Raw genomic sequence first — 14,955 nt, forward strand, 5'->3', positions numbered from 1 at the left:
TCTCCTCCAGCATCCTGTTCTCACAACGGCCAACCAGATGCTTGTTAGGAAACCCACAAGCAGGACCTGAGCACAATAACACTCTCCCACTTGGCAGTTTCCAGCAATTGTTATGCCCCTGGCCATGATGGCAGAGCACAGCTATCATGGCTAGCAGACACTGATAAATACATAAAAGCACTCTTAATCAGGAAGCCATTGTTGAACATATGTTGAACACTGTTGAACACAACAGAGAAATGTACCCAGTGGCAAGTTTGGGCTCGCCTCTATACGATTTGTGAAGCCACTATATATTTCACATCACCTGTTGAATATATTGAGACCTAAGAGTTGAAACAGCACCCAGGCTGAGATTTCCACCACAAAATCTATTATGGGTTTTTTCCTCAGCATTTACCAAGCTTTAGCACTGATTGACTGGTGGTTCTAGAAAATTGTCCATGTGTTTGTTTGTTTTTACATTGAAGAAAGAAAAAAGCCACTTACCATTGGCAAGTAATCCTTGAGTGATCAGCATACCTCCCAGTGACAGAGGAAGAGCTGCATACAATGAAACAAGCAATTATAGCCTTTGCATAAATTCAGATGCATCTCCTGCCCACCCTACATAGTGTCATTAAAATGTGGTCTTAACAACTATTTCACTTGTTCTAAAAAAAATGAAAAGAGCGAAGAAGAAAATTAGAAAATTTGAACCTGGAATTCTGAAGTGCTGACTTCGCCGAATACTGGGTTTTATACTCTGCACTGCTATACAGGTGAAATTTGGAAAATTAGAATATCATTGAAAAGTGCATTTATTTCAGTAATGCAAGTTATTATTTTTTCTTTTTCTTTTAATTGTTACAAATGCTTTCTTTTGGAAATTCCACAGTAATAAAACAAATAGTTACAATAATACAAAAACAAACATCACTATTACATTTTATTAATTACATTCCATTTATAATTGACCCGCCTAACGACAAATAATTGCAATTACAACAAATAAAGGCTTGACATATCTTGCTTTGCATGTCATGCATCTATCTCATATATTGGTTTCACCTTTTAAGTTGCATTACTGAAATAAATCACTTTTCAACGATATTCTAATTTTTCGAGTTTCACCTGTACAGTTAATAATTTCATTTCCTGTGCTTACTGGCAGCTTCCACATTTAATATCTGTTAAATAAGTACTATAGCCTTACTGCAACTCTAGTTTTGAACACCACTGTGCAACAAATTGGTGACATATATCCATCTAGTTCAGCGTTTCCCAAACTTGGGTCTCCTGCTCTTTTGGGACCACAATTCCCATCATCCCTGACCACTGGTCCTGCTAGCTAGGGATGATGGGAGTTGTAGCCCAAAAAAGAGTGGGAGACCCAAGTTTGGGAACCCCTGATCTAATTCAAGGGGCTGGATAAGCACAATACACATGTGGTTCCAGATATGCATCTTTAACACATAGAGAAGAAGACACCCATGTGTAGACTGAGGTGGGCTGTGGCATGGGTGGATAAAGGAAGGAACAAAGAAATCACCAGCTTTGCAACAACAAAAAGTCCATAAAATCAATAGCCCATAAAAACATTTACCATCATACGTGCTCACACAAGATCTCATTCGGATGTTACATTTGTGGACTAAATCATATTCTTCACAAACCACAATTGATGCAGCAAATGGATCGTACAAGCCCGATATACTAAAAGATATCGGTCCAGTTCATACACCATATTTCAGCTTATTATGCTGAGAAATGAACAAGTCTTTTGCTCACACATGCAGCCTCCCTTTGTAGTAAGGCTCCGATTATTCATAATTTCCCATGTCATCTGAACCAGGAAACTAGGCTTATCAGCATCAAAACAAGCCAGATCTTAAACCTTCAGACTATGGCCAAAGGCCTTGATCATATCTCATCATTTTTGTTTGTTTGTTTGTTTGTTTGTTTGTTTGGTGTTTTTATTATATCTCAAGTCATTTAACTGAGATTATGATTATGCAAACATGGCCATTGACTGTGGTCAGATATAATGATAAACCTTGAGCTCATGCACTTCCCTGCCCTTCTCTCCTAGCACAGCTACGGTACAAGGAGAAGCAGTTTTTAGTTTCCACTTTAATTTCCATAACTGCAATTTAGTGTTCTGTCTGAACCTGGACAAACTGCAGTAATTCTCAACTTCTTTTGTAAAGACTGAAACTGCCTTGGTTGCGCTGGTCCGGCGGGCTAGGGACAAAGGTGAAAACTGTTTCCTAGTTCTGCTGGATCTCTCAGCAGCCTTTGATACCATTGACCATATCATCTTTCTGGACCGTCTAGAGGAGCTGGGGGCACTGTTATACAGTGGTTCTGCTTCTTTCTCCTGGGCCGTGTCCAGAAAGTGGTGTTGGGGGATGAGTGTTCAGACCTCTGGGCTCTCACTTGTGGGGTGCCTCCGGGTTCTTTCCTCTCCCCAATGCTTTTTAACATCTACATGAAGCCGCTGGGAGAGATCATCAGGGGGTTTGGGCTGGGTGTTCATCAGTATGCAGATACCCAGCTCTACCTCTCTTTTAAATCAGAACCAGTGAAGGCAGTGAAGGTCCTGTGTGAGTGTCTGGAGGCGGTTGGAGGATGGATAGCGGCTAACGGATTGAGGTTGAATCCTGACAAGACAGAAGCTCTGTTTTGGGGGGACGGGGCGGGTGTGTGTGGGGGACTCCCTGGTCCTGAACGGGGCAACTGTGTCCCTGAAGGAGCAGGTGCGCAGCCTGGGAGTCATTTTGGACTCACAGCTGTCCATGGAGGGGCAGGTCAATTCTGTCTACCAGTTCCATCTGTACACAGGCTGAGACCCTACCTGCCCCGGGACTGTCTCACCAGAGTGCTGCATGCTCTAGTTATCTCCCACTTGGACTACTGCAACACACTCTACGTGGGACTACCTTTGAAGATGACCCAAAAACTACAACTAATCCAGAATGCGGCAGCTAGACTGGTGACTGGGAGCAGCTGCTGAGACCATATAACACCGGTTCTGAAAGACCTACATTGGCTCCCAGTACATTTCCGAGCACAATTCACTGTTGGTGCTGACCTTTAAAGCCCTAAACAGCCTCGGCTCAGTATACCTGAAGGAGCGTCTTCACCTCCATTGTTCAACCTGGACACTGAGGTCCAGCGCTGAGGGCCTTCTGCCAGTTCGCTCACTGCGAGAAGCGAAGTTACAGGGAACCAGGCAGAGGGCCTTCTCGGTAGTGGCACCCGCCCTGTGGGAACGTCCTCCCATTATATGTCAAAGAAATACACAACTATCTGACATTAGACATCTGAAGGCAGCCCTGTTTAGGGAAGTTTTTAATGACTGATGTTTTAATGTATTTTTAATCTTTTGTTGGAAGCCATCTAGAGTGGCTGGGAAACCCAGCCAGATGGGTGGGGTATTATTATTATTATTATTATTATTATTATTATTATTACTACTACTATTATTATTATTATCTACTTACAGGGCTTTTTTAATAAATAAAAAATGAAGCAATAAAACTACGGTTCACTGAAACAAGTCAAGTTCAATCCTTAGTTTAGGAAGCTGGCTTGTTTCGATAAACCACAGTGAAGGTTAACTACAATTTGGGCTTCATATGTAATGCTAAACAGTGGTTAGTCAAAAATGGCTGCAAATTTTTGAAAGGTGTTATCTGCAGTGTTTAAAATGAGAGTGGAACAGGAGCGCACAAGCCCAAGGCTGGCTGAGGCTTATTCTAATGACAATAAGCCATCATTTATTACTACTTCTGAATGCAGCCACTGAAAATGATCTTTTTCACGCCTGTTTAATGTTACCGGTAAGAAAAGCAGCAGGTTTTGGAATAAAATGCTGTGAAACAGAATGATGTTCCAAGCAGGCCTAGTAGTAGTAATTCTCAAACAAGATATAAAACATCGAAACAATGCTGTAAGGTAGACAACACCCTTTAACAAAAAACCAACGCAATTATATTTTGTATTGCATTAAAACAAGTAGACCTACCTCTGTACCAGAAGCTTTCCTCTTTACATTGACGACGAATCTCTACAACTTCTTCAGAATTAAAATTTGAAATTGGACAAGGGAACGGACTCTTAAAATAAAAACATGAACACTTTTATAAGAAAAATATGGTTTAAGAGTTTAAAGCATCTACAGTCTGCTGTTTATTTCATTATCTTTGGCTTCCATAATTTTTTTTTTAATTCAACAAAAAAAGTTTAAAAGTAAACAGAGAGGAAAACATTTCACTTTTCCAGATAGCACAAGAATGTTAGAAATATCCTACCATTGTCGTTTGCAATACTATCAAGCATGCAATGTCAAAATGAAATGATCAAGCTTTAAAACTCGATGGTACACTCTGACTATAATGTACTTGTTTGCGATTAATTTGTAATTCACAGGTGCTATGAAGTTTAAAATGTGGCAGAAATGAATGGTGCTAATAATGAAGGGGAAATGTGTGGTCCTTCAGGTGTCCTTTCTTGGAGGTTTCTAAGCATAGGCTGGATGTTCACCTGTCATCTATGCTTCAGTTCAGATTCCCTCACTGCAGGGGGCTGGACTAGATGACTCCTGGGTTCCCCAACTCTACAATTCTATCATCATCCTTTAGCACTGACAGTGCTAGTTGGGGCTGACAGTTCAACAACATCAGGACACCCACAGACTCCCACCGTCACCCCTGCTTTAAAGGGTTTCTTTTATAAGTCCCTTTTTGTTCAGGTGCCACATAATTCCCTCTTCTCCTTTCCCCTAGCATGTGCAGCATCATTATTTACGGTTCTTCAACTGTTATCAGCATAAAATTAAGCTGAATCCTATTTAATCTTCCCAGGGTTTGTGGGATCTTTGACTTTCCATGAGAGGCGAAGCTATCCCACCTCCTCCTTATCCAGGCATCCCCAAACTGCGGCCCTCCAGATGTTTTGGCCTACAACTCCCATGCTCCTTAGCTAAGAGAACCAGTGGTCAGGGATTATGGGAATTGTAGTCCAAAACATTGGGGATGCCTGTCCTTATCTTTAGACCTGCATTAGATCATGTGGAGCACTTTTTTCCTTTGTGTTCTCATTGCCAGTGCACTAAAAAATAGAAAGGTTGAAGTGCAGACAGAGCCCCTTTTGTTTCCACGTGATAATCAAGACTACATCAGATTTGCCTCTGATAGAATGTAAAATAATAATAATAATAATAATAATAATAATAATAATTCCAAACAGAAAGAACAAACCTGGTTCTTTTGTTCTACCTAAGAGGCCTGAACTTTATCACCACCTGGGGCAGAAGTCATAGCTCCTGATGATGTTGCCAGCAAATATAAAATGTGAGTTTCCTAAAACAAAAGGACAGTTATAAGAAGAATGCAATGTACATTTCAAAAGCAACCTCACAAACTTTTAATTTTTACCATATTAGCATGTTAAACTGTCTTGGGCACCAAGACTGTTGGTCCATCCAGTTTAGTACAGTCTACTCTTATTGAGGGGACGCGGGTGACGCTGTGGGTTAAACCACTGAGCCTAGGGCTTGCCGATCAGAAGGCTGGCGGTTCGAATCCCCGTGACGGGGTGAGCTCCCATTGCTCGGTACCAGCTCCTGCCAACCTAGCAGTTCAAAAGCACGTCAAAGTGCAAGCAGATAAATAGGTACCGCTATAGCAGGAAGGTAAACGGCGTTTCTGTGTGCTGCTCTGGTTCGCCAGAAGCGGCTTTGCCATGCTGGCCACATGACCTCCTGGAAGCTGTACGCTGGCTCCCTCGGCCAATAATGCGATATGAGTGCCGCAACCCAAAAGTCGGTCACGACTGGACCTAATGGTCAGGGGTCCCTTTACTCTTATTGACAGCGGCATTCCAAGGTTTCCCTTCCCAGCTCCATTGCACGAGATCCATTTTTAACTGGAAATGAAAGGTGTTGAATCTAGGACCATCTGCATGCAAGGCATGGGTGTAAGAGACAGTTATAGCCAATGAAAAATGTATCCACCCCCCATTGTTGCACCTTTATTATGACATTGTTTCATTGGAAAGCGTAACTAGCACATTTTGATTTTGTAAGCCAACGTGAGCCAGTTGGTTAGAGCATGGACCTGATAACACAAAGGCTGCAGGTTCGATTCTCGAATGGGGTAGCTGCATATTCCTGCATTGCAGGGGGATGGACCAGATGATCATTGGGTTACAATTCAACTGCTCCGTAAATGCATACAATCATACCCCCACCTGCTTACATAATAGAAATGATGAGTTATAATTCATCTAAAACCCATCCTGTACAATAAAGCTTAATTCAAGCCAAAGATCATGCCCCGCCCCCAAACATTATAATTCTATATTTTGATGCAGCCTGGAACATACAGAATACTAATTGGGGGGGGGGGAGCCGGAAAATATTTGCAACTCTGTTTCCAGTCAATATGTGTACATTACGCAATGCACACTCCAAGTTCCCTGAAGATGGATGTGGCATCAATGTGACAAATTTGCAGCTGGGCACCTCTTGTTTCAGAAATTAAGTAATGAAGATAACAAGAAATTACAAGATGCATACCCTTCAACATTTCTCCGATGGAAATAGGGATGGTCCCATTCCGTAGGGAAAATAATACTATTTATACCCAACACATCTTATTGGGTTGCCCCAGCAAAAAGAGACTGATAATGTATAACAATAAAAGTTCTAGTCTCCGCAAATTTGTAAATTAATAATTATGAAATTTAACAACCAAATTTAATGTAAATCACTGCTTAAGAAATGAATGTATACCCTAGGAAGCCCTTGTCTCTGCTTAGTGTAGTTATTTGTTCTTCTGATTTTTTCTTTTTCTTTTCTTTTTTCCCCTCCCCTTTTCTATTTTCCCTTTTTTGTTTCTGCTTCCTTCCCTTTTCTTCTTCCTTTCTTTTATCTTCTTCTTCCTTTTAGTGCCTTTAACTCTTTTAGTACTTTTGTTATCATCTTATAGCTCCCCCCTATTTTCCTTTAATAGAGATCAGATTAGATTAAAGTAATTTTATAGAATTGCCAAATAAATATGAACTTTAGAATAATATCTTGGAATGTTAATGGTTTGAACAATAAGAATAAAAGAAATAGAGTGGGACACATATTGAAAAAACAGAATTGGGACGCGATTTGTCTTCAGGAAACCCATATAAATAAAAAACATTTGAGGGTATTGAAAAACGAAAAATTGGGAAAAGAATTTATCGCGGCTGATGAGAAAAAAAAGAGAGGAGTAGTAATTTATATTAAACAAAAATGGAACCCCGAATTGATTTGGTCCGATAGGGAAGGTAGAATAATAATGGTAAAAACAATACATGAAGGACAACAATGGATATGGGTGGGAGTTTATGCCCCGAATGGAAATAAAAAGGGGTTCTTGCAAAATCTGGAGAAGCAATTAATGAAATATATAGGAGAAAAGTTGATAATAATGGGAGATTTTAATGGAATTATTGATCCAGAATTCGACAAAAAAAGAGAGGGAGACGGTAGGGGAAAAAAGATTAAGACACTTCCAAAAAGATTTATGCAAATAATGGGCAATTTAAATTTAACAGACGCATGGAGACACAAGAACCCCGTTACAAAAGAAAATACACACATATCGGCACGCCATCACACGGCGAGCAGAATCGATGCTATTTGGATTTCAAAAGAATTATTAATCAAAATTCAGAAGATAGAAATAGGACCCCAAACCTTATCAGATCACAACCCAATGGTTTTAATATTAAGAGAGGAATTAACAGAAAAAAGATGGAGGCTAAATACTTTCCTCCTAAATAATACTCAAATAGTCCAGGAAGCAAAAAAACATTTAAAACAATATTTTTTGTGGAATAATAATGGGGAGGTTGACCCGCGAACCATATGGGACGCGGGCAAAGCGGTAATACGTGGGTATTTTATACAACAAAATGCCAATTGGAGGAAAGCCAAAGAAGTTAAGAAAGAAATGTTAATACAGGAAATAAAGAAAAAGGAAAAAGTATTATATAAAAAATATTCAAAAAAAATAGACCAGGAATTGAAAATCTTAAGGTTGGAATTTGAGAAAATGATAGATCAAGAAATAGAGCACCAAACACAATTTTGGAAATATAAAAACTTTCAGTGGGCCAATAAACCTAGTAAATTATTGGCCTGGCAAATAAAAAAGAGAAAGAGTGAGAAAATAATAAGTAGAATCAAATCAGATGGGGAATATGTTAGTAAAACGGAAGAAATTATGAATGTATTCCAAAAATTTTATGAAAAGTTATATCAAGAAGAAGCTACCCCCGAACAGGAAATTGAAAATTTTTTAAAGCAATATCGATTACCACAAATTTCAACAGAAAAATTGACACAAATAAATAGAGAAATAACAACCTTTGAAATAATAGAAGTAATTAAAACCATGAAAAAAGGAAAGGCACCAGGTCCCGACGGGTTACCATTAGAATACTATAAAGAACTACAAGAAATTATATTAGACCCTCTCAAAGAGTTAATGAATTTAACGTTAAAAAAAGGATCAATCCCCCAATCATGGACCGAGGCACAAATTATTTTGATCCCCAAACCGGAAACAGACACAGATTCCCCGGGTAATTACAGACCGATTTCACTATTGAATAGTGATTATAAAATCTTCACAAAAATATTGGCAAATAGATTGAGAATAATATTGGAAGATATTATACACAAAGACCAGGTAGGGTTTATTAAAGGAAGATCCGCTAGAGATAATATAAGTAATGTAATAAACATCCTGGAATGTCTGGAAAATCGCAGAGATAAAAAGGCAGCACTACTTTCCATAGACGCAGAGAAGGCTTTTGATAGGGTCTCCTGGCCCTTTATGTTGAAAACATTAGTAAGGATGAAAATTGGAAATGAGATGGAAAATGCGATAAAAGCAATTTATAAAGTCCAGAACGCTAATATTGTAATAAATGGAAGATTAACAAATAAAATAAAGATAATGAGAGGCACCAGGCAAGGATGCCCTTTATCCCCCATCTTGTTCATAATCACCCTGGAAATATTAGGTATTAAAAAACATAAGGGAAGATGAGGACATCAAAGGAATCATAATTGGTAAGAAAAAATTCAAAACTAAAGCCTTTGCGGATGATATAATTATAACAACAGAAGACCCTGTAAATTGCATCCCCAGAGTAATCAATAGAATAAAGGAATATGGAAAGGTAGCAGGCCTAAAAATAAATTATGAAAAAACCAAAATGCTTGTAAAAAATTTGGAAGCAAATGAGAAAACAGAACTCCAGGAAAAATCGGGTATAAAAATTACAAAAAGAATAAAATATTTAGGGATACAAACAACAGTTAAGGGGATCGACCTGATACAAGAGAATTATGTAGAAATTTGGAAAAAAATTAAGAAAAATTTGGAATCATGGAGCAGGTTAAATTTGTCATTAATGGGCAGAATCTCCCTAGTAAAAATGAACGTAGTTTCCAAGATGATATATTTGTTTCAAAATTTGCCAATATTGGGGACGAACAAAATTTTTAAAGATTGGAAAAGAGACATTACCAAATTCATATGGAACGGCAAGAAGCCGAGAATAAAGTATAAGATTATGATTGACCACAGAGAAAGAGGAGGGTACGGGTTGCCTGATTTGCAAATATATCACGACGCAGCTGCTTTAACATGGTGTAAAGAATGGATGGAACTTAAAGATAGCGATTTGCTAGACCTAGAAGGTCAAGGACTTGGTTTCGGATGGCATCATTACCTAATGAGGGGAAAAATCGAAAGAAAGAATGTTTTTATGTTAAACATAATTAGAAGATCGCTATATTCAATATGGATAAAGTATAGGTTTTTTGAACCCAAAACACCTTGGTGGATTTCACCTCTTGAAATTGTAGTGGTACGTAGGACGAATATGGGAAATAATTGGCCGACATATAAATTATTATTAGAAGAAAAAGAGGGAAATTTAAAATTAAAAGAATATAATGAAATAAAACCCCATTTAAATACCTGGTTACAACATTTCCAAATTAACCAAAGGTTGCAAATAGATAAGAAAATTGGCTTTGAAAAAGAAGCATCTAAATTGGAGGAAATATTACTGGTAAGAAAGGATAATTATATGAAAAATCTTTATCAAATAATATTAAAATGGAATACAGAGGAAGAATTAACCAAAGACTCCATGATTAGATGGAGCCAAGATCTAGGAAAACCAATTACAATGCAAAAATGGGAAAAATTATGGAAGACTGATGCAAATTATACACCAAATTATGATTTAAAAGAAAATTTATTAAAAATGCAAAATAGATGGCATTTAACACCTGCCAGATTGGCTAAAATATATCCGGGTACAAGTAACATATGTTGGAAATGTAATATAGAAATTGGTACCCACATACATATGTGGTGGACTTGTAGCAAAATCAAGGTGTTCTGGGAAATGATTTATAGAGAACTAAAGAAAGTCTTGAAATATTCATTTAAGAAATTGCCGGAACTGTTTTTGTTGGGAATGATACCAGATGACATCAGGGTACAAGACAGATGTTGTATAAGTTATGCCACAGCAGCTGCAAGAATACTAATCGCGAAAAATTGGAAGTCAGCAAATGTCCCAGAAATAGAAGAATGGCAACAAAAATTATATAATTACTATAAGATGGCATTAAAGTACGAACAAATTAAAGGGATTAAATCAGAAGATTCAAATAACAATTGGAAACTCTTTTTAAATTATATAAAAGACAAAATTGAAAAACCAATTCTCATTTCAGATATTTAAAAGCTCTACAATTAATTAAAGATTTTGATAAACTATAGTTTTATTATATGTAACGAATGTAAAATAATAGAAAGTTATGGTATATATAATTATAAATGTTGGTAATTTAGAAAAACAGTATGTAGAGATTATGCAGGGAACAATAAGGGAAAAAACTCAATTACGGCTGTGAAGTCGTTGGGGAAGGGTGGGAGGGTTTATGGTGGGGAGGGGGAGGAGGGAGGCCAGGGTTGAATATATAAATAAGACATTTGTAACACAAAGTTATAGATGTATTTTATTTTATTGACCTTTTGTTGAAGCTGTTAAATTGTAGTACAGCTTGAATAAATCAAATAAAGTTTTAAAAAAAACAAAAAACTTTTTTTATTTTAAATTTAATTATAAATTAAAAAAAACTTCCCTATACAGGATTGCCTTCAGACAGCTGGGGGGGGGGGGTCCGGATAACTCCATAGCCTCCAACACTTCTCTGGTAAAAATAGGGACATCCTAAGGAAAAGCGGGACATTCAGGAATCAAATCAGAAACCGGGATGGCTTCTCCAAATCCAGGGCTGCTATCCGTCCTGATTTCCCAGGACATGTCCTGGAATTTGCCTCTGAAAATGGCGTCCTGGATTATTTTTCGGAAATGGGGCAAATGTCCTGGGAAACCGGCAAGGGGCTTAAATGGTGCCAAAAATGCCTTTAAAAATCTCCAAAAAACTGTTGCAGCTTTTCCTAAACAACTTTCCTTAAATAAGCACCATGATTTCAGTGGTTTGATCTCGGTGGTTTCCTTAATGGCTATTAAAAGGGATATAGCTAATTTTTTTTAAAAAAAGGCCTAAAGAGGTGTGAGGTGTTGGGATATAGCTATTAACGCTAAATTAACACGTGCCGTTAAGGTAAGATGGGGAATAAGCAGGATAAATTATTTTGAGGAGATATGGAGGGTGTTTGTAGAATTTGTACTGTTAAAACGGAAAGGGGTCAAACCATTGCAAGAGGTGTCGAAATTTTGGGAAGTTAGATAGTTACAATGGAATGGTCTCTGTGGTGGGGTGCACATTTTTATTCTTATTTATTCATGATTATTACTTTGTCTACTTTTTGAAATATGGCAACCCTAGCAAATCAGTGACACCCCTGGAGGGTCTGCAAGAAGACACTTAAGAGAAGTATATCATTATTATTTTTACTGACAGGGTCCCAGGGTGTGCATTCCAACCCAGCCCAAGCCCAAGGCATGATGGAGAACAGCAAGAAACGGGGGAAAGAAAGACATAATATCTTACAAGGACAGGAAGAAACACCACCGACAGAAAAACTGCCACACACAGGAAGAACGATAAAGTTTGAGTGCCTCGCTTGTAGTTTTATAGATCACGGAATGTGTCAACAGGAATAGAAATTATTAATATCGCTGTTGTTGCATAAGGGGTTATGGTGACCGGTATGTAATGGAAATCAATAAGATTTTAGATCGCAGAAATAAAGCAAAATAATCAAGTCATCAATTCTAGCATGGGACTCTCCGTGCCCTTACCACAGCCAAAAGACTGACACTGATGAATTGGAAAAATAAAATCACAGCTCCCTTCTACGATTGGATAGAAGACTTATACAAACTCGCAACATATGAACGAACAACTTGCATATAAACGCAGACTTGCCATGGGCAAATTCAACGATATTTGGAATCTGTTTTTACAAATACTGTAATAGCTTAAGATCTGGTGAAGTACAATAACCACCTTATAAAACCAACCAAACAAACAAAAAAATCATTCCAGTAGCACCTTAGAGACCAACTAAGTTTGCCATAGGTATGAGCTTTTGTGTGCATGCACACTTCTTCAGCTCATACGGTACCTATGACAAACTTGGTCTCTAAGGTGCTACTGGAAGGATTTTTTTTTTTGACTATGTCAGACCAACACGGCTACCTACCCTTTAATTTCCCTTCTGCACGGGTTCTCTTTCTCTTTTATTTACGTCTCGCCATGTTTAGCGCACATGTAATTGTGTACTTTTTGAACTTTCAATAAAGATTTTTTTAAAAAAATTCTAGATGGTGGGGGGGCACCTTATCTAAATTCTAGAACTCGGCATTTGAACGATTGGTGTGAATAATTGTGTTATAAAAAAACTGGTGTTGTTCTAATGAGGGGCTATGATTGGATTGCAATTGAAAACGAATTTTAAAAAATGATTATCAAAAAGAGCCTGGCCGGGAAGGCCTCGGTCGGAAGCTGCCCACCGCCCAGCCCCTTCTCTCTCGCGCCCACCCCGCTGGCGCCCCCAGCAGCCTTACCAACCTTCGCTCGTGCCCTTCGCCCGCTTCCTGGTCGCGCCTCTGCCCCGGGCCTGCTCCGCCCTTCTCGGCCCAGGCGCCTCCCTCGTCCGGCCCCCGCGCGCGCTCTTTTGCGAAGCGAGGCGCCCCCGCCTGTTAGGTAACCATGTTGACTGAAGGCGGAGCCTTTCCCCTCTCCGCGTCCGGAGGAGGAAAGCGGAGCAGACCGAGGGAAAGGCGGTGAGGAAGCCGGTGCCTCCTCGGCGAAGAACTCCGTGGGGCTTCTTCTCTCCGCGCCTCGTTCCTCTCACGACACTTCGCCCGGCTCCGGCGAGAGGCTCCCCTCAAATGGCCACGCACAACGCTTCTCTCAGGGCCTCCTCGGAATAGGTTGTTCATATTCCAAAAAGTAAAGTTGTCGGGGGTTTTGGTTTTGTTTTGTTTTAAAGGAAACCGCCACAATTATTGGGCTTTTTTTTTAAAGGAAACCACCACAACTTTTGGGTGCTTTCTAGTACCCCACCCAACCAAAATTGGCCAAGGGTTGCCACGTTTCAAAACATCACAAAGCTGTCAAGCTTCTTTTTAAGAAGAACCCAAAATTAAGAATCTGAAGAATCTTTCTTTGCTCAAAAAATATAAAGAAACCACCACAATTGTTGAGCTTTTTTTTTTTTAAGGAAACCACCAAAAGCTCAGGCTGTTTTTAGAATTATTTTCCTGACGTATGCCCTGTTAGATTCATTGGGACATACTCTATAGCAAGTTTTGCTTTAGAATCATGGAATTGTCACATTCAGGACAAGAGCTGCCATTAAATGGGATTTCAAAGGCAGAATTGATGTCTGGGGCAATTTCCTAAAGGCAGTACTTTGTCTTGGATCTTCGGCAAGCATCAGTAGTAATTTGTTTTTTAAATCTCAGTGATTTTGGGGTTTTCCTAAACGAAGCTCAACAGTTCGGGGCATAGCTGTCAAGTTCTCCCCTTTTTAAAGGGAAATTCCCTTATGCTGAATAGGCTTCCTTGCGAGAAAAGGGAAAACTTGACAGCTATGGTTCAGGGGTTTTCAAAAAAGAAAAGAAAAAGGGCAACCCAGCTTTCAATGTAAAATGTTAGAGTTTTGTTTTGTATTTCAGGGTGGAATCTGCACACATATAAAAACTGTTCTGAAAATGCTTTAAAAAGTTTTTAAAGATACATTGAATTTTGCATAAGGCTTACCATCGCCATCTAATGTCACATTGTATATTGCACTTGAAACACACTTAAAACATTTTACAGTATTTGCAGCTGTATAGCTGAGTCAGTCTTCCTTCCTTCCTTCCTTCCTTCCTTCCTTCCTTCCTTCCTTCCTTCCTCCTCTCTCTCTCTTTCTCTCTCTCTCTCCCTCCTCCCTCCCTAGTTGGAAGGGACCCTGAGGGTGGGTTCTGGTGCCCTGTGCCCTGAATAGCTCCACTCCAAGAAATAGCTTTTTAGCTGCTGGAGCACTGCCAAAAAAAAAGTATACTATTTCAAATAAGAAAGTGCTCGGATGCATGTAGCTACCACAGACACAAACTTATTGGATGCTGATTTAATGGAATACTGTAATAGAATTGTAGAGTTGGAAGGGATGGTGAGGGTCATCTTGTTCGACCCCCTGCAATGCAGGAATCTCAGCTAAAGCATCCATGACAGATGGCCATCCAATATCTGCTTGAAAACTTCCAAGAAAGGAGAGTCTGGAACAGACTCCCACGAGGTGTCCAACAGCTCTTACTGACAGAAAGTTCTTCCTGATGTTGTCTAGTTGGGAGAAATTTCTGAGGCTGCGTAGCTGTCCTGATGATTGCATTGATCATTTTGCATTTTAAATATTTAAACTCAATTTTTTGATGATAAAT

At 39.0% G+C, this 14,955-nt stretch overlaps 1 protein-coding gene across 1 annotated transcript in view; it reads right to left on the minus strand.

The window, feature by feature from the left end:
• OCIAD2 (OCIA domain containing 2) overlaps nucleotides 1–14,302 on the minus strand; it is a 20,353-nt gene extending 6,051 nt beyond the window's left edge. The window contains exons 1-3 of the mRNA XM_035112082.2: nucleotides 14,294–14,302; nucleotides 4,010–4,100; nucleotides 490–543 (exon numbers count right to left, since the gene is read on the minus strand). Coding sequence (XP_034967973.1) covers nucleotides 490–543; nucleotides 4,010–4,100; nucleotides 14,294–14,302 — 154 coding nt within the window. The remainder of the gene's footprint in view (nucleotides 1–489; nucleotides 544–4,009; nucleotides 4,101–14,293) is intronic.
• Between the last annotated feature and the right edge of the window lie 653 nt (nucleotides 14,303–14,955).

This window comes from Zootoca vivipara, chromosome 9, assembly GCF_963506605.1.
Source record: "Zootoca vivipara chromosome 9, rZooViv1.1, whole genome shotgun sequence".
NCBI classification, from domain to species: Eukaryota; Metazoa; Chordata; class Lepidosauria; order Squamata; family Lacertidae; genus Zootoca; species Zootoca vivipara.